This window comes from Ischnura elegans, chromosome 12, assembly GCF_921293095.1.
Source record: "Ischnura elegans chromosome 12, ioIscEleg1.1, whole genome shotgun sequence".
NCBI classification, from domain to species: Eukaryota; Metazoa; Arthropoda; class Insecta; order Odonata; family Coenagrionidae; genus Ischnura; species Ischnura elegans.
The window spans coordinates 5737411-5755869 of NC_060257.1; the positions used below are offsets into that span (position 1 = coordinate 5737411).

Sequence of the window (18459 nt, forward strand, 5' to 3'; positions counted from 1 at the left end):
AACTCCAAGTTGAACAAATATTGGTGTCAAAGTCTAGGGCTTAAGTGAAATATGACACATTATTAATTTGATTTTTTTAAATGTGACCAACAAGGGGAGGTGTTAAATACACGGATTGATTTTTATGTGTGTTGGTCACATTATCAATGGTTCGCATTCATGCGATTTGTGTTCTTCTTTTGTTTGTTGTGATGTTGATGTTGTTTATTCGATGTTTGTATTGTTATCTGTGATTGTATTTGTGGAGTCTGAGGAAGTGGATGAATAAAAGAGGACCAGAATAAGTTTCAACAGTCATTCAGCAGACTTCCGATTATTCGGCTGCTGCAAGATTATCCGTGTTGCAGATTATCCGTGCATGATTTTTACTCTCGCTCAATTTTTTCTGCGATCTTTATAAATGTAAATAAAATCGGATGCAAAATCATCAGCATTACTGCATTAATGCTAGGATAAACTGGGCCTATAAATTTCCATTAGAATCTCCATCATAAAATGGAAGCGATCGCGGGCTAACTGCATTCACGGGAGCACCATGTTCCTGTATCCGAGCCTCGCAGTGCGTGACCTCGCTCCGCTAAAAAGATCATGAACAGGCAAAGAAAGCTCTCAATGAGTCTGGGAAGCACTCTAAAATAACAGAATAACTGCATACATAATAATATATTGTTTGTTTTATGTAAATTATGAACATTACAAGACATTAAAGTGAAAGTTTGGGTTATCCGTGTTTTCGGATTACTCATGCCGTCCCTCCCCATCATTAGCTTGGATAATTGGGAGTGTATTGTGTATCATTTTGATGATAATAATAAGTTAATTAAATTCTCTGATGATAAAAACTGCAATAAGATTATACATGATGCAGTTTCATACTTTTTCTTTCAATTAATTAAGATAGACGTGTGAGGACAGTCCCTAAATTGAACTACTTAAAATAATATTGTATTATTCAGTTACTTTTACACTCTAGATAAACAAATTCTTTCTATTTGGGATACCATATATTGATGTGTTTACTTTCAAATAATATAGAGATACATACAACTTTAGTCCATTTAATCAACCACTCAGCTAAAATTGTGTGATTAAATTATTTTAATGCAATTTGATCATTGGCTATCAGCATTAGTGACATTTAATAATAATATTTTTTGGTCTGGCCAAGACTCTATAGTTGTTTCCTCATTTTATGGTTTAATAGAATGTAGTCCTGTGATTGTTTCTTTCCATTTTAATTGCCTAATAATGCTGAATTAAATTTAACCTATGGTGAAGCAAAGGAATGCTATCATTAATGATCGAACCTCAACCTTGTCCAAAGGACCTTAATACAATTTCGGTTTCCCTCAGTTGCTTCATCTCTGACCCCTTTCTTATTTCTGTGTGGAAGTTCAGAAATGATGACTTGTGTTCTGAAAAGGATCCTACATAATTGTTGCTGTTACTTTATGATTTGATTTTCTTCTTACAGTCGTGTAAAGCTGTATATGACCGCATCATTGATCTGAAGATTGCTACTCCTCAGATTATTATAAATTACGGACTGTTCCTGGAAGAGCATAAATACTATGAAGAAGCATTCCGAGTAAGTTTTGCCATTTTGGAGAGGAAAATTAATGAGATTTGAATGAACGTCTGCTAAATAGGTACATACAGGCAGTCCCCACCCTCGCAAAAATTTCTGTGTACAAACTATGTACTAACTGTGTACTGCAACACAATAGTACAGTCTTCACCACATTTGTTCACAGTTACTGATTGTGCACTGGGTGTTTGTAAATTGTACCTAATCTGTACACAGAAAGTGCTCCATAATACACAGAATGAACACAGTTTCTATCACTATAGCACTCAGTTTGTGCACAGGATTTTTCCGGGGCATTTCATTCACTTTTACATAGGTATTTATTTATTGTTGATATGGTGAATTGGAATACAGTGGAACCTCGATCTGTCGTTTTTCAGGGGGATGGATGAAAAAAACGATGAATGCGTTCTGCAATATTCACGTATTTCTAGCCCGGATTCTTTTCTTCATCATCAATTATTTTCAGTCCATCTTTTAAAGTTCTCACTTGTGTCTTTGGAAGGGCCATGGTCCGAAGACGAATAAGAATAAAACTAATAAAAATGAAACCGGACTCCATTGAACCCATACGGAAAACACTCGCTAGTTTTAAGTCAACCCACCCCGGAAAGTACGGAACCACTCGTACAAGGTGAAGTTCAGCACTAATGCTATCGTGTACAGCGTAAGCAGAGCTTACTGCAGAGGGTGAAGCATGACCATATGACTGCACAATGACATTTTTTATCCTATAGAGAAGGCAACTTACCCACTCATTTCTAACAATAAGTAGCGTAGCTCTAGATGAGCAGATGAATTCAGATTGCTAGTAGAGAGAAACAAAATATCCTGAGAAGACATCGCTTCGTTAGCACCTCAGACAAGTGAGACTTGTAGCATAACTCATAAATTGTAGCCAGACGCCCTGTTTTCGAAAAAAATTCCGCATCAACTGCCGTGAAGCTCACTATCAGCTGCGAGGATATCGATATTCGCCAGAAATCACCATCGTATTATTCCAACTATTTCCTTGCTTAAAATGCTTAAATAACGTTAGAATTACGTCGTGTTTGGTATGATTCTTTACTGAATTACATGCACATCACTAAAATCTCAATCTAATAAAAGTATAATACCAATTACCGAAATTCATTTTTAGACACCTTTTGGGCTAATTGGTGATTCATGCAGCAGTTGACCTCCAGAAGTGGGGATCTTTGAAGCGAGTCGGCTAAAAAAAAGTCAAGAAGTCGAGAAAGGGGGAGGCGTGAAAAAGGTTTCTTCTGTTCTCGAGTAACTTGATATTTTCTTTTGAAGCTAAGGTCGTTGTAATACGATCCCTGTTCGAGCTGGGACCTTTTTTTTATTTCGGAGAAGAGGAAAGCTTCAACCGGGGGGAGGCGAGTGCTGAAGGAAGTGGGATACCGGATCTTGGGAAATGCGCTAATGTAACTATCCCACGGCACTCTGCTTCTCCCTATCTCATTTCAATCTCCTGGGGAAGATTCAAACTATGCGTCTGTTGTTATTAGCCATAAATAACACGTTGTAAACACTTCGTCTCATTTTTATCAAACAATGAATGCGGGAAAATTATTCGACGGGACCGCGATCTTCAAACGATAAATGCGGGAAAACGATACTTTGGGGAATGATAGATGCAGGAAAAAATTACATTGTCTTTATGGAACTAAATTTGGGACCAGGAGCGGCGAACGATGAATGCGGGAAAACGATCAATGCGGGAACGATAAATCAGGGTTCCACTGTACTAGCATTCTATTATGCTGTGCTTAGCACCATGTATTGATATTGTGGTTAACTAAATCTTAATTGGTAAATTGAGGTGCTTGTAAATTTCAAGTATAAGTTTTTAATTACTTTTCTGCGGAAGCAAATATTCATTAACACATTTCATTTCCAAGTGCCTAAATCAGCAAAATTGTGATATTCTAATGATTGTTGTAATGTTTTTTTAAAATTTTCGAGTGCAAGGCTTGGTGAAACAGCCAGGACTCCTTGTTTAGTAAAGATATGTCATTGTGAGTATATTCCTGAGCATATTTGTCTCTAATATTTTTATTTTGTGTTTAATGTTTTCTGTAGGCATACGAGAAAGGCATCGCACTCTTTAAATGGCCAAACGTGTACGATATTTGGAACACTTACCTCACCAAGTTCTTGAAACGCTATGGTGGAACGAAGCTTGAGAGGGCCCGTGATTTATTTGAGCAATGCTTGGAACACTGTCCTGCCAAATTTGCCAAAGGTAAATTGATTGCAGTACCTACTATTTCCAACATTTTTGTGCTATTCAGATGTCCTCCCCAACCTATGTCCAAACTGCCACCAGTCTCTGTATGTGTACCAATTTTTAAAAATGGGAATCAGAATTATCCTTCCCTCAATATGAAAACACTGAGGAATATTTAATCTATGAAAGGATCTTAAATTGGTGATGCATTAACGTTTTTCTTAATTGATAAATTCTAACTTAAAAAGCTGAGTATATATTTCTTTCAGTTGATTGAACATAAATTGTGACTTGTGGGTACACTTATGATTACTATATCCTTTCATAAGTGTAAAAAATATAATATGAAAGGAAATTTTTTGATGTGGTTGGTTAAGGATTGGCCAAAAGGCATATCTATGGCCACTGAGAAAAGGTGGAAGTTATTTTTAACTAGGAAAAGTGGTGAAGCCTTTCATTTAATTTTTAGGGAAAGAGTTGTTTATTGCTATACTTTTATTCCCACAGCTCTGTACCTGCTCTATGCAAAACTAGAAGAGGAACATGGCCTTGCTAGGCATGCAATGGCAGTTTATGAACGAGCAACCAAGGCTGTGCTCCCAGAAGAGCAATTTGAGGTGAGTTTTATCTGGCTTTAAATCTTAAATTTTGTATTAGTATTAAAGCTATGTATTAATAATAACAGAAATAATTTTTATTGGTTCCTGAGGACAAGTTTTGTACAAGAATGGAGCCAGTCATTATACCTATTTAGTGGCAGCACTATAGGGAATGCTATCAACAGAGCGGTGTAAAATATATGTTCATAAAATTTTACCTCAAATTGATCAAATAATGTAAAAATGCACATTAATAAAATATTTAATTTTAATATAAAATAAAATAATTTTAATATATATTAAAAATTTAATATAAAATAAAATATTTAATAAAATATTATAATAAATAAAAAGTGAGAAATAATAAAATATTTTACTACATTTAAAAGAACATAAAGCAGTTCAATGAGAATGTCATGTTTTTAATTTAGTAGTGAGATGAATTTAACAATGTTGTAACATTGGCGCTTACAAAGATATTTGTGGAATTTTGATTTGAACGTTTAATATTGGTTCCCATTTCATGTTTCAAAGTCACAGTGTCTTCTTCCTCCTCTGATAAATTCTGGGAATGCATTTGCCATTTCCTCTGTTCTTCTTTTATATCCAAGTCAGTTCAAGTGGTGTAAAATTTTGAATGTGGTGGGGCCTTTCAGGCATAGCAAATGATATTTATAATATCTACTCCATGATCAAAGTTTCTAATCATGGGGGAAGTAATTTACTATATTCATCTTATAAATACAAGGTTTATAAAATCTTCAATTTTGTGTTTGTTATAGAACACTATTTGATGAAATATCTTGGCTAATTGTTTGCATAATATGATCAATGTAAATTTGGATCATACATATTTTGTGTCTGATGGAACATTTTTGAATCAATTTTTTGGATCAAGCTAAAGTTTTTAAGACCCAATATCTTATGATTGAGACTTGAAAGTTCTCATGCTATATGCTGATTATTATCTGACCAAATGCAAATAACCTAACAAATAACATCTCTTTTAACAGACAGATTAGAAGACTTGACATCAATTGCTATCTCATAGTTTCGACTTAGGCCATTGGTAGTGCCTTACAGTTCTCACTTATAATTTATAAACTGAATCCCAACTCTATTCTTCTTTACCCCCTAATATTTTGCTTTCTTTTCGGAACGAGACATTCATCTTGCGGCTATCCCTAATTTAGGTCCTCGAATTGTATATCCATTGGATCCTTTCTTTCATATGACGTGAGTGTATCATTGTACATATTACAGGATAAATGTTGTCCCAAGAGATTTAAATAGCTGTGCTGGCTGGTAATATTTCATTTATCATGATGTAGCCTAACTTAATTTTATTTGTCAACACAGTAGTAAACTCCACACTTGATTTTGTTGCAACTTTGGTTTTAGTGGCTCAATACTAATTTTTGGGATCTGAGCTGCTGTAATTTATACTTAACCCATTTGTAAATAAGTTTGGAGTTTGCTACTGTGTTTCATTATGAATATTAACAGCTTCCACAAAGTAATTTCTCAAGTCAATTTTGTATATTGATTTTTCTTCTATTTTATCTTCAGCTTTTCAACATTTACATAAAGAAAGCTGCCGAAATTTATGGCGTGGCCAGAACTCGTCAAATATATGAGCAGGCCATCGAGATCCTTGCGGAGGAACATGCGCGGGAGATGTGTGTGCGGTTCGCACAGATGGAAACCAAGCTGGGGGAAGTGGACAGAGCTCGTGCCATTTACGCCCACTGCTCACAAATATGTGATCCAAGGGTAAAGTTTTATACTTTTTAGTCATTGGAAATTTAAACCTGAATGCTAAAATTTTTGAGTGCATTCTATATTTGAATTTTATGTCTATGTATTGCATATAATTCAAGATAATAACCACTGGTTAGCCAATGGTATACATTTATAGAATGATGTTCAAGAGTGTGTTAAATTCTAAAAAAATTCCACTGAGAAACAGTCATTTGCTTTGATAAGGATTTGAAGCTGGATCTCTCAAATTTGTGCCAGGTTTTCTAATACTTAAGCTACCATGACACATCTTCCTGTGCAGAGTTAAATTGGCTTTTGAGGACAAGTTGGTTTAAGCTGCCAGACATTCAATGCCACAAGGCATCATGTTTGTATGCTTATAGTGTCACATCCTGAAGTTAAACCGGGACTCTGAACACTTGGATCTTCACGATAGACATCGCTTAAGAGAATTCAATGTTCAGGGGGGAATCAAAGTCTTTGTTTTGGGACCTTCTCACTCTTTTTTTGCCCCTGAGTGGTATGCAATACCGCTGTGCAATAAGGCATCTGAGGTCTGATTTGCATAGCCAAGTTGCTTTTAGATATTCATCTATTATTTTAAAACATTGTTAAGCTGATGTGATAAAATTTCCAGTGGAGAGCCACCTCAATTTTTCAATTCAATCTATCACCAATTTTTCTAGAAATCATGGATGGGTTGGGGAGGGTGGTCATTCACCCTTAATCAGCCCATGGGAACTGAGAACAAATTTCCCATCCCTAAATCTGGGAGGAAAATGCTTTTATCTATGCCACACAATTTCAATCTTTGAAATCATCGTCAAATAATCCCTTTATGATGCTCTTCTAAATTTCACCTAATAAAATATACATGTTTATTGGGGTAAAATCCAGCTTTCATGGAAAAAGCATAATTTTATTTTTTAAATCCAAAATATTGCTCAGAAGGCATTCTTCTCTCCTTGGAGATCCTAATTAATTCTAGTCTATCTGTGCCGATCATGTTCATCATAACGTATTATCCCTTAAATTTATTCACCATAATCGCCGAGGGAAAAAATTCCTATAGTTCAGGAATCAAAGCATGGACTTCTGTCGTTCTGGTTGATTTGAAATATACTTTCACATTGGCTTGGTGGCAAATTTGAAATACGTATGTATGCTTCAGCAGAGATTTGTGGTTTGCCACTGTTCGTGACATCTTGCAAGCACATACATATTCCCTTGCATTTCCGCCTCGGAACGGCTGCAAAGGCCTATCTTCCAGCACCATGAACCTCTGTGAAATTGCCATGAGAATCAAAGAACCTAGATAGCATAATGGTCTATGCTGTGGCCCTGAAAGCAGAAGGTCAGTTGTTTGATTCTCAACCAAGAGGAATCTTTTCCTATTGCAATTAATGTGAATTTCATTATTTTTCATCTGCCACAGTTGCAACTTACCTCCTCCTTTTTAACTTCCTTACTTAACTCCTCAAATTTATGTCTAGATTCGCATTTGGGATACTATTGATGGCCTCTGTTGAAAAGACTAAAGGTCAAAATTTTGTAAAGGAAATATACGATCTTTGAAGTAAGTGGGAGGGGAAGGAAGCCCAGAGTCCCTTAACCTGTGTAATTTTTTTAATGAAATCCATTTATATTTATGCTAATGTTTGGACTTCTTTGCAGTTTAATTATTTTATACCTTTTGCTTTACTGGATAGAATTTTTAAAGGTAGTTCTTGTGCAAAATATAGTAACTTATCTAAACGGACTTGAAAACTACCCATTGTGTATCCCAAGTGATAACACATACTCGGACTATACTTGATTTCCTTGGATAGACTCCATTTTTAGAGATATCACATCTAATCCTGATGATATATTCACCTTCGTACTAGAAATCATATCCATGGAATCCAAATATGTTTTTTGTAAATGTTGTTACTTGTGCTAGTTCTATTGTTTTTTGCATCATAGTATTTGTTGCCTTTTGAATGCTGTTTTAATGTTGTAACCTGTGCTTGATAGGTGGCACCAGAGTTTTGGCAAACGTGGAAGGAGTTTGAAGTTCGTCATGGCAATGAAGACACGATGAGGGAAATGCTGAGGATAAAGCGCAGCGTGCAAGCAACTTACAACACTCAGGTGAGATGTCACACTTTTGCCCTCAAATTTATATCACTGAAATGAACAATAAGTCATGGTTTATTTTATTATGTAATATTAGTTTGCAATATTGGTTAGTATTTCATACTACATACATATCATAAAAGGGTTTGTTTAATGTTGCCACAGAAATTTTCAATTCTTGTTGTATCAAAATGAAGTTGACACATGACTCCGCAATTGGTCCATTTTGGTCACAGAATAAGAGTGCAAGTGCATGTTTAATTTATTCTTTGAGCCTTATTCTGAATCAGGGGTCGAAATGCATAGAGCGCACTATTCTTCGGCTCAGAATGGGGCGATCCGGTTTTCTGAATCGAGGTGGGCTACCTATTGTGCTGTTAGAGTCGCTATAATAAATTTTGACCCCTCCGGTATAAGAAACCTTCAGGTACAGTATGAAGAAATTCTGGCAGCCAATGATAGGCATTGTTTACATCTGTAAGGTCCATCTTTGAAATGGAGAGAGGAGTATGTCACATCAAAGGGTATAAAGTGTATACAGTGCAACCTCAATAAAACGACACCCCACGGTGCTCCAATAAACACTCGCTATAGCGAATTGTTGCTTTACCGGAGGTGGAGCAAATAACAGCCAATATACCTGTTGCGAACAGTTATACAGGAACAGGAGTGGTGCGGCGACAGATAAATTTATATCCGATAAACGTAAGCATAAATCCAGATGAAAGGCGATGTATTTTTTTGCATCACTAAATTTCCTTACTCAAACAACGACTAACTATTCAAACAATTTATAAGCGCCGCACTGAATAAAAATCATGCCAAGCATTGTTTTTTGGTCATGGTGTCTGCCATCAAATGCTTTCTATTCACGCAACTCACAGACGTGCTGGTATGCTGCCGTTTGCTTTCTGCCGCCCTAGGAACAAAAGAAGATCAAGCATTTGCGAATGTTAATGCCACAATATTTTCACCAAAATGAACTACTTATTTATATCGAACGACAGTTTACTACATGAATTTGAGACTGAGCACTCCATGTTAACTTCATTTCTAACAGATCGCAAGAAATTACAGAGATAAGGGACTCTTGGTGAAGGTTTTCCGGCGATCTCTCCGGCGAAGCTCTCGCTATGGCAAGTGCTAACACCTAAAGGGCCTCATAAAAACGAATTTTTTTACATGCTTATTATAGGGTCAATTGACGGTGCATCGGCTATCTCTCGTAAGGGCGGGGGTCTCGCAATAGCCTGTACTCGCTTTAATGAGGTTCCACTGTATATAAGGGAAGGAAATTATGATAATATATTTCCAGTCATGAAAAATTTTCACATTCATCCTGTTTAATATTTTTAAAAGGTTTTAAGTTTGCGTAAACGACACTTCCGTTAATATTTACAAATGAAATATCCAGTTACAATTGCGATATGGGTACACTCTATTGCACCTATAACCCCTGGAAAGCTTGCTGTTGGCCGGAACCTGTCGGCATAATGGTAAATAAATTAAATGGTAAGCAAAACAGGAGTACCAAGGACCAAAATGGGTTGAAGAAGTAATTCACCCTTGCTCAATGGCCGATTTTTCCAAGTAGGTGACTGTCATTTTAATCCAATCACTAAAATCAATGAGTCATAGCTACTGTTACGACCCTCACATACACCCACTAACTGATACTTGCCTCAAATTTAGTGGGAAGGTATTCCCAAATCCTTGCTACTTCCCTGGGCCAGGAAATGCAGGGTTATTATTTATTAATCAATTCTTATTCAGCATTGGTTATCAATGTATATTTATTATATGATATATATTTATTACCTGGGATCTTTTCACCCAGTTGTGTCTTATCTTGTCCATATAATTTATTCCTAAGCTTAAAAAGTCCCTCGATTTCGATCGAGTGAATTGAGTGACCCTTGGCTCATGTTGTTCACTAGTACTGAGTGCATTGTTGATTTATTCTTTAAATATGTACTTGAGTAATTATGCTATTTTCTCGTGTGTTTAGGTGAACATGATGTCTGCTCAGATGCTCTCTGCAGCTGGTCAAGTGTCTGGTACGGTCGCAGATTTGGCACCTGGAGCCAAGGACGGAATGAGGATGCTGGAAGCCCAGGCGATGGCAGCCGCCACTGTCGGTGCTGGTGGCGGTGGTGGTGTTCATGGTGTTGAAATGGATGCTTCTAGTCGAGGTATGCTTTGACACTCGCTGTCCTCAGACTGCATATTTAGAGAAAAATCTCTGCCCATCATTCTTCCCATGGGATGATCTACCATCTCTCTAGGAACAGGGAATTCGATTTTGCCAGTGGTAGCGCACATTGCCCAAATGACATTGCTGGAATTATCTATCCTTTCCCTTCACCATCTATTCCTATCCCTGGAGTTGTCGTCATCAGGCTCCCATCAAAGCACAGCACGTCTTTCTTTTCATCCTCCTTCCCCCAGGGGTCTGATCGTAAGAGTCTCGGACTTCTGAGCTTGGCTCCAGAAGCATATCACCCACCCTGGGTTCTGTTTCCGTGTCCTCACACGATTCTAGAGGAAAATCTCGGGGTCATCTATTCCGTAGGTTGGCCTTCCTTTCTTGAGCAACATCAAATTTGGTTTTGCTGGTGACAACGTGAGATTCCCCCCTCCTTCCAAATCCTTCTTTTACTGTCCTTAAACTGGAGGCATCATGGGGCTCATGATGGCACGGGTTCTGTCATTATTACTAATTAATGAAATTTTGTATTTCTAAAAAAAATATGGGTTACAAAGTTGAATAATGGATTTGAGTTTTGAATAAAGCTGAATCTCTTCTGTCCTCGTTACTCCTTTAGCTCCCTAAATGTGCAAATATTTGTGGAAAAATCCATTTTTTTAATTTGTTTGTTCATTATTCTGTATTCTTTAAGGAAATTAATTAATATTTGTGCATTATTAAAAGCCATACTCAAAATAGAATTCATATGTTCTTTGCCAGATGCATTTGTTATCTTTTACTCATCTTGGTTTTTCAGTTGTGGCTATTTTTGTTTGCAGTTGTGAACTGGCCATGTTTGTGATTATCCTGCATCATTGACACTGTTCTTTTCTTTGGCAGCCAAACCTAAGGCCACCGCAGCTGGGGGTGGTAACATCATGTTTGTGCGTGGCGAGACCACCCAGGAGCAGGGCAGAGATGGGAAGGAAGCGAACCGCGTGGTCAACCCAGACGAGATAGACATAGACGACGAGGACGAAGAGTCTGAAGGAGACGAGGAAGAGGGAGGAGAGTCAGGCGATGAAAGTAAGTGATTGACTAATGGCTAATGCATTGCTTGTGAATCAACCGTCAAACGCTTATCATGCTCAAATGGGTACTTTCACTTCAATCCACTCTAGCAAGACATGTGCCCTGACCTGTGGTAGAGCCAGGGAGGGGTACAGGGGGCAAGTGTCCCCCCAAAATCAATTAATGTTAGCTTTAAATTAGTGATGGGTTGATTCCAAAATTTTATCGATTCCGATCCCGATTCCGATTCTGACATTTCGATTCCGATTCTACCGATACCAATTCCATTGATTCTGATGCCATAGGCTCCAAGGAAAATATCACTTAATTCCAGGCAACAAGAAAACCGCTTTAAAAAATATTACTCGGTGAAAGAGTCAGTCAAACAAAAGCATCTTTCATATCATCACTATGTAATCAAAATATAATAGCTAAATTTCAAAACAGAACATACCTGAAAAGTGGTGTTACATGATAGGTATTACTTTAGAATATTAGCACTCATGTTTAAATTTAAAATAAAAGTATCTTCTTTAATATCTATCTTTTATTGATAATATCTTATCATTATCAATAATGTCTCACAAATTTAGTCTCCTTTTACAGACTTCAAATTTTTGCTCAGAAAGCAAAGCATCTTCACTCTGTCAGGATAAAGCCTGTTGCATTTTACATCACATATTTTTCCTGCACAACTAAATGTCTTTCACTGAACACAGTGGATGGCGGTATGGCAAGAAACCTCTTCGCTAATACTTTCAGCCCTGGGTAGGAGATACAAGTCTTTCAGTATTTCCCAGGGAAGGAATTTGCTGGTGCATTAATCTATGATAAATAATCTTCCACTTCAGCTTCAACAGGGTTTGCTATGGTGACTTTGGACACTTTTCCAAATGCATCACTGTATCCTGACTATATACCTGTCACAAGCTCCCTAGTCTGCATTTGCTCCCTCGGAATATAATAGGGATTTCCAAGTAGCACTTTTTGATCTCGAGTCGAGTTGAAAATTACTCCCGAGTATCGAGTCGAGTCGAGTATGATAATTTCTGAACCAGGCATTACAGCAATGCATACTACAATATATTCTACTCCAATTTTCTATGATGAATGTAAAAAGGAAAATATAATGAGGATCGTTCATGGTTATTGCCAGAAGTAGGAGATGAATGAAAATTAATGTGTCTTCAACTGTTCTATAGGGAAAATTGAAATTAATTAACCCCAAGTAATATGTCGACCATATAATATATATCCAAACTAAAAGGGAGACCCCTGAGTATAGTTATTTTTGCAGCTATAATAAAGATTACATACTAAGTATATGAATCATGTAATATTTGGCCCTTTCAAATTCTCAAGCAGAAAATCCAATTATTTTACATGCTCAGCCAGCAGGTATGCCATATCAGCAGGTATGTCATATGCCAGGCAGCCATCTCCATATGTTACAGTATTACTACCTGCAGAAAATTGGCTTTTGCTGCACACTTGTGTGACTTTCCTACCAAAATTGCAAGATTTTGGAGACTTTGGAATTTTTATTAAAAATTGTATGAATGATTTATTTGGATCTTGAATCTTCATGGAATTCAAGTGGACAAAGCGAACTAACTATAGAACTAAACTTTAGTTTTGTAGAGCCAAAAAAATTCTATACTTCTCACGTCATTTAATTAGCGTTAAAATCTCTTGCTTTTTTTTAAGTTCAAGAATGAAACTAAGCTCTACAAATGAAATTCACATCGGACAGACGCAGTAATAAAAAAAGGCTAAAAGATGCCTTGTGATATGAAAACTCCCCCTTCCGATCGCGACTCACCTCGGCGAAGGTGGAAAGGGAATAAGGGTATCAGTTGTTGCCTTTCATGGAAATAGTTCCTTTTTCTCTCTCTTAAGCATGCTGACTTAATTTCTTCACTTTACTTCAATACCCGAGCCATATTTCTTATGCGTGGGATGGTTCCGAAAAATATCCAATCCTTAGTATTTTCTTTCGAGTAATGCGCCTACTGGCCTAGTCGATCTATACATAATCCTTTATAACATTCTCAGTTTAGTGTTTTAAGTCAATTAAGACGATTATCCATGCTTTGAATGACGATTTTCAAGGCTAATGTTTTAAAAAACTTGAAAAATCGGCCTCAGTTACCGAGCCTCGGAGGTCCGCGGCGTGTAGGTCATCCTTGACGCGCGATTAAAAAATCGCTCTAATTTCCTTCGTCGCAAGATTTTTTCCAACATTTCTACTAAGTAATCTTTAGAAATCTATACTTTATATTGTAGTTCAAATTTTTCGAGTGATATTTTTCGTAAACGAAAGATAATGTCTACTTTATGTCAAATTTCACGTGAAAAACGGGTCGGCCATTTTGCGTTGTGAACCAGACAGATGAGAGCCAAAATCTTCAAAAGTCATTGAAAATACAGGAAAAGCACCAGGTCCAGGAATATTTTGTTTTCTTATTCCATAAAACTCATACCAACGCAAAACCACCTGGATAAATTCAAAGATTTTTTTAGGAAAAACGATATCTCGCGTGGCATTGAAAAATTGGTCATGTTTGGGCCACTGTATCTCACTAAAGAGTCGTATGTATGTAAAATGGCATATAAATCTATATCTGGTAATGGTTTATGAGTATTTACGCCACGTTTCAAGTCTCTATCCCCAAAAAGGTCATTTTGGACTTTATTCCAGCTTTTTCCGATTTCGGACCAGTGCGCGCCGGGTAGGAAGACGATCGGCCGCCGCGGCTGCCGTAAAGGTATTCGGCGCCCATTTCGACAACTATAGTGTATTCGGCAAGCTGAAACTACCAGACCAAGGCATTAGAATGACTTATCAGCTTTAAAAACTGCATTATTACATGAGTTTCATGATAGCGCTTCCTGTCGGAAGATCGCTGGGCCTACTAGACTCGAAAGCTCTGTAACCTTAACTACTCGACTCGACATTCGTAATGCTACTCGAAACGCTCGAGTCGAGTACCAACTACTCGACTCGACTTGAATTTTCGACTACTCGCACTTCCCTAGAAGATGTGTGTTTTGTTATCACGATTACGTGGCGCGAAAGTTCAAATGAATGTTGGAAACGCGGTCGTATATTTTGTGGTTTGAAGTACTACTGGAATCGGAATCGATTTTTCACCTTGGCAAGTACTCGTTTTCGATTCCGGTTCTTGGTCGAGAATCGAAGAATCGAACCGACCCATCACTACTTTAAATTTTAACCTATAAAACCAATATAAACCAATTTATTCTTCTCCACCAATATGTTTTAACAAAACAGCTTCCCAAGGACCCAACAAATGTGTAATTTTAAGTGCCAAAATCACATAAAGTTTGATTTCTAGATATAAAAATGTTCACAGTTTTCCAGAGAGGAGTTCCACGTGTCCCCTCCTACCCCCAATACATCGTCCTGGCTACGCCCCTGGCCCTGACGTTAATAATTTAATGGTCTTGGCATTCAGATTAATTGTGTCATGAACACATGGGGATGGTTTATATGGTCCAAATTGGTCACAAATGTTTATTTATTGAGTTTAAAGAATAGGAAAAAGAAAACTATGGTTGTATATATAGTGTGCATCCTATAATCCTTTATCTGGCAGCTGGCTCAGTTGTGCAAGCACTGGATATTTCCCAGGAATAGAAGGATCAACAACTTTGCTATTTCCACATGGCAATTTATGGAGACTGACCATGGTTTCGTTGCAGAGTAACATTATCATTCATTCTATTCCTGCGATTATGGATTTTCACCAAGTTACACCCGCTACTATTAATTACTGGATGTTTAAATTGGCGTCGTGGCAGGAGTCGGGACCTGCAACACTAGGGAAGTGAGTTGGGGGAGAGAGAGGCGGGCATTGCCATGCTTTCTCAGAGGACTTTGTCAGTGCATGGAAACAAAAGAATGTCTCAAAAGCCCTCTCCCCACCAGCCACTGCATGGCTCAATAGGAAGGGTGGGAACCACGGATGGCTCCTCAGTCAAAGGGACTAATCCCATTTCATCCCTTTTCTTGGATATACTTATGATATCTTGATCAGAAAAAATATGCTTATCATGGTCGAATAAAAAGTTCACGGCTCTACATTGATACCATATCACTTAGCCTAAGCTTCTTTGCTCATGAATTGGTTGATTTCTCCATTTGCTTTCTTGATTGAAGAACTGATTTTTATGACAACATATCTTGACCAATTTTGTAATGCAGTTTGTTATTAATATATTAATTCTTTTTCTCAGGAGATCTTCCAGTGCAGCAGAAGGCAGTTCCATCGGAAGTATTTGGAGGACTTTTACCCAGCACTGCAAAAGATAGTTGATTGTCATAATTGAAGTACAATTCCTCATTAATTAACTTTATTTACGTAAATAAAGATATTTTTATACTATTAATTATTTAATAAGTCCATTGCAATCTCTACTACCATAATTTTTGTTGATAATTATCAGCAGAAGTAATTGTATGTATAGGAAGAGTCCAGACCAGGAATGTGTAGAAAAGTTGTTAAATTTATATGTACTAGAAACGTATCTACACTAAATTAAATGGCTAGTTTCTTTCCTTGCATTATCTGCTCATCCAAAGCTATTTTTGTTCAGTATAGTAAATCATCCTGGTTTATGTTAATTAGGTACGCGAAAGGTTTCATCAAGTATGGTATGGTATTTGGAAGAGGTGACGGACAGCTGAGGTCATTTGCGTCATGAGGGAAGGGTAAGTAATGAAGGGTGGAGAGAAACCAGGCGTCGGCTTTAGCCTACTCTTAACGAAAGGCGCCAAGGGGACCACGGCTTAACGTCCCATCCGACAGATGGAGTGTTGTGCTTGAAATGTCCTCCACACAACATTCAAGCAGGGATCGGGTATTCTCTGAAAATTCTCTGCCCCTACCGGGATTTGAACCGAGCCCGCCGGGTGGGAAGCCAACACTCTAGCCACCACACCAACCCCATCCCCAGGTTTCATCAAGGATTGAAAATATGGACATAGCCTTTCCTTACAGTTTGCATTCACTGAGTATATATATCATTTCTGAGATCAAATAGTCTAATTTAAAGAATTATCATGAGTACCAGCAAAAGGACTTAGTAATGAGGTTTTGTAAAGCATTGTGAGCAAGGTATGTGAGGCTCAATGTAAAAGTAGGTGGTTAAAAACTTGAGTATTTCATTCATTTGCACAGCACATCTGAGCGAAATGGATGCAGCAGTAAAGACTTCAGGAAGAGAATTGCATTAGCATAAGAGGCGTTCATGAATATTAAAGAGCTGATGAGAAGATCTTTATATAAGAGTATATAGAGAGAAGTCTAATGAAGGGGCGGACGTTGAATGTACGACTAAGTGCTGAAATGGGGAAGCTGAGGAAGAGAAACGGCTGGATGTATTCAAGATGTGGGTTTGGAGGAGAACAAAGAAGGTGAAGTGGGCGGAGAAGAAGTGGAACAAGAAACTTCAAGGTGATGTTGATGTGGACACACAGAAAAAAGTATGAGAAGATGGTAGAGGCAGGCCTATGAGACGTGTGTGTGGTGGAGAAAAAAGGAGGTAATGTGGATGGAGAGAATAATAAACAAGAAAGTTGGTCACTGTCTCTCGGTAGGTTCATTGTTCTTTGGTAGCGCCACATTTCGAACGTTTCTATTTTTGACTTCTCTACTGCTGTCATCGTCCAAGCCTCATTCCCATGTTGTAATGTGAGCCATGTCCCGTTCAAAATACATAAATAGGAGTGTGGCTGTATCAAGAGGGGGATGGTGCCTTATGTGAGAGCCTGGACACAGGGTGTGGGCTTTGCTGATGATAGGGACCCCTCTGACAGAAAGCTGGGGTGAACATAACATATCCAAATGTTCATAGCCCCCCTTGCTTGTCAAAGAAAGCAAATGAATAATGACTGGCAACAGGTATTTTAGGTCTGGTGCAAAGACATAATGCAATAGAACTGTCAAGGTGAGCCATATGTCGACCTCAATAGTGAAACAGAAAAGTAGTCTCCAGTGGCTCCTTACTTCCTCCACCCAACCCCAACTGGTTACCTATAACTCCTTTATCTTTTTTTCCATTTACATGAGACATGCATCTCTTCATATTTATCCTAATGAAATCCCCTCACTCCGTATTCATGACACTATATTTTGCATAGGTATGCCTTTCACCAATGGTTCTGGATTCAGCATGGTAGATGACCATTTTATAGACCTCTATGACAGGGCCTACCTCAATCCCCTCCAAATGAGTAAGTATTTTGTTAAGTGAAACAGAAAAGTAGTCTCCAACGGTCGTAGCATTAGGGATCATGTTACAGGTACGAAACTAATTACTGTTCCTATCTGTCAATGCCCACGGATGCCATATGGCAGCGCTGGGCCAATACTCCTGCAATGCATTTAATATGTGAATTTTGGCGTACATTTCGGTGCACATACTTAGTAGAAGATTTTCTCTATTATTCAGTCAGGTTGAATTGTGTTCATTTTGTTGAGCTCATATGTAACATATTTTATAAAAGTGAAAGATATGTGATTTAAAAAAAAACTTTGGGTGCTGACGGGATATCAACAACCGCAAGAGGCATGAAGTTTAAAAATTTCTCATAAAAATTTCTCATTTGTCAGTACCTGAATCAGAAGCTTTACAGATGCAGAATGAGCTTTAAAAACCATAGTGGAATCCACCTTTTTTGAACGAAAAAACTGAGCCAGTAACATATTTTTTTTCAAATATTTGAAGCCAAGTAAACATCAATAAATTTTTTCAACACTCAAAACCCGGGTTTGATATCAAGAATTGTAAATAAATTATGATGGAAAACAAAATTATTTGATTTAATAACCCTTTTCTGCTGCCATATTGTGTTCAATTTACTTAGCAACAT

General features: G+C 37.5%; 1 protein-coding gene across 1 annotated transcript in view; it reads left to right on the forward strand.

The window, feature by feature from the left end:
• The window catches only part of LOC124169805 (pre-mRNA-splicing factor syf1 homolog), a 32360-nt gene extending 16386 nt beyond the window's left edge, over positions 1–15974 (forward strand). The window contains exons 11-18 of the mRNA XM_046548568.1: positions 1475–1588; positions 3677–3839; positions 4332–4441; positions 5993–6196; positions 8201–8317; positions 10311–10494; positions 11391–11576; positions 15822–15974. Of these exons, the coding sequence (XP_046404524.1) occupies positions 1475–1588; positions 3677–3839; positions 4332–4441; positions 5993–6196; positions 8201–8317; positions 10311–10494; positions 11391–11576; positions 15822–15901 (1158 nt within the window). The 3' untranslated portion in view covers positions 15902–15974. The remainder of the gene's footprint in view (positions 1–1474; positions 1589–3676; positions 3840–4331; positions 4442–5992; positions 6197–8200; positions 8318–10310; positions 10495–11390; positions 11577–15821) is intronic.
• The last annotated feature ends 2485 nt before the right edge of the window (positions 15975–18459 follow it).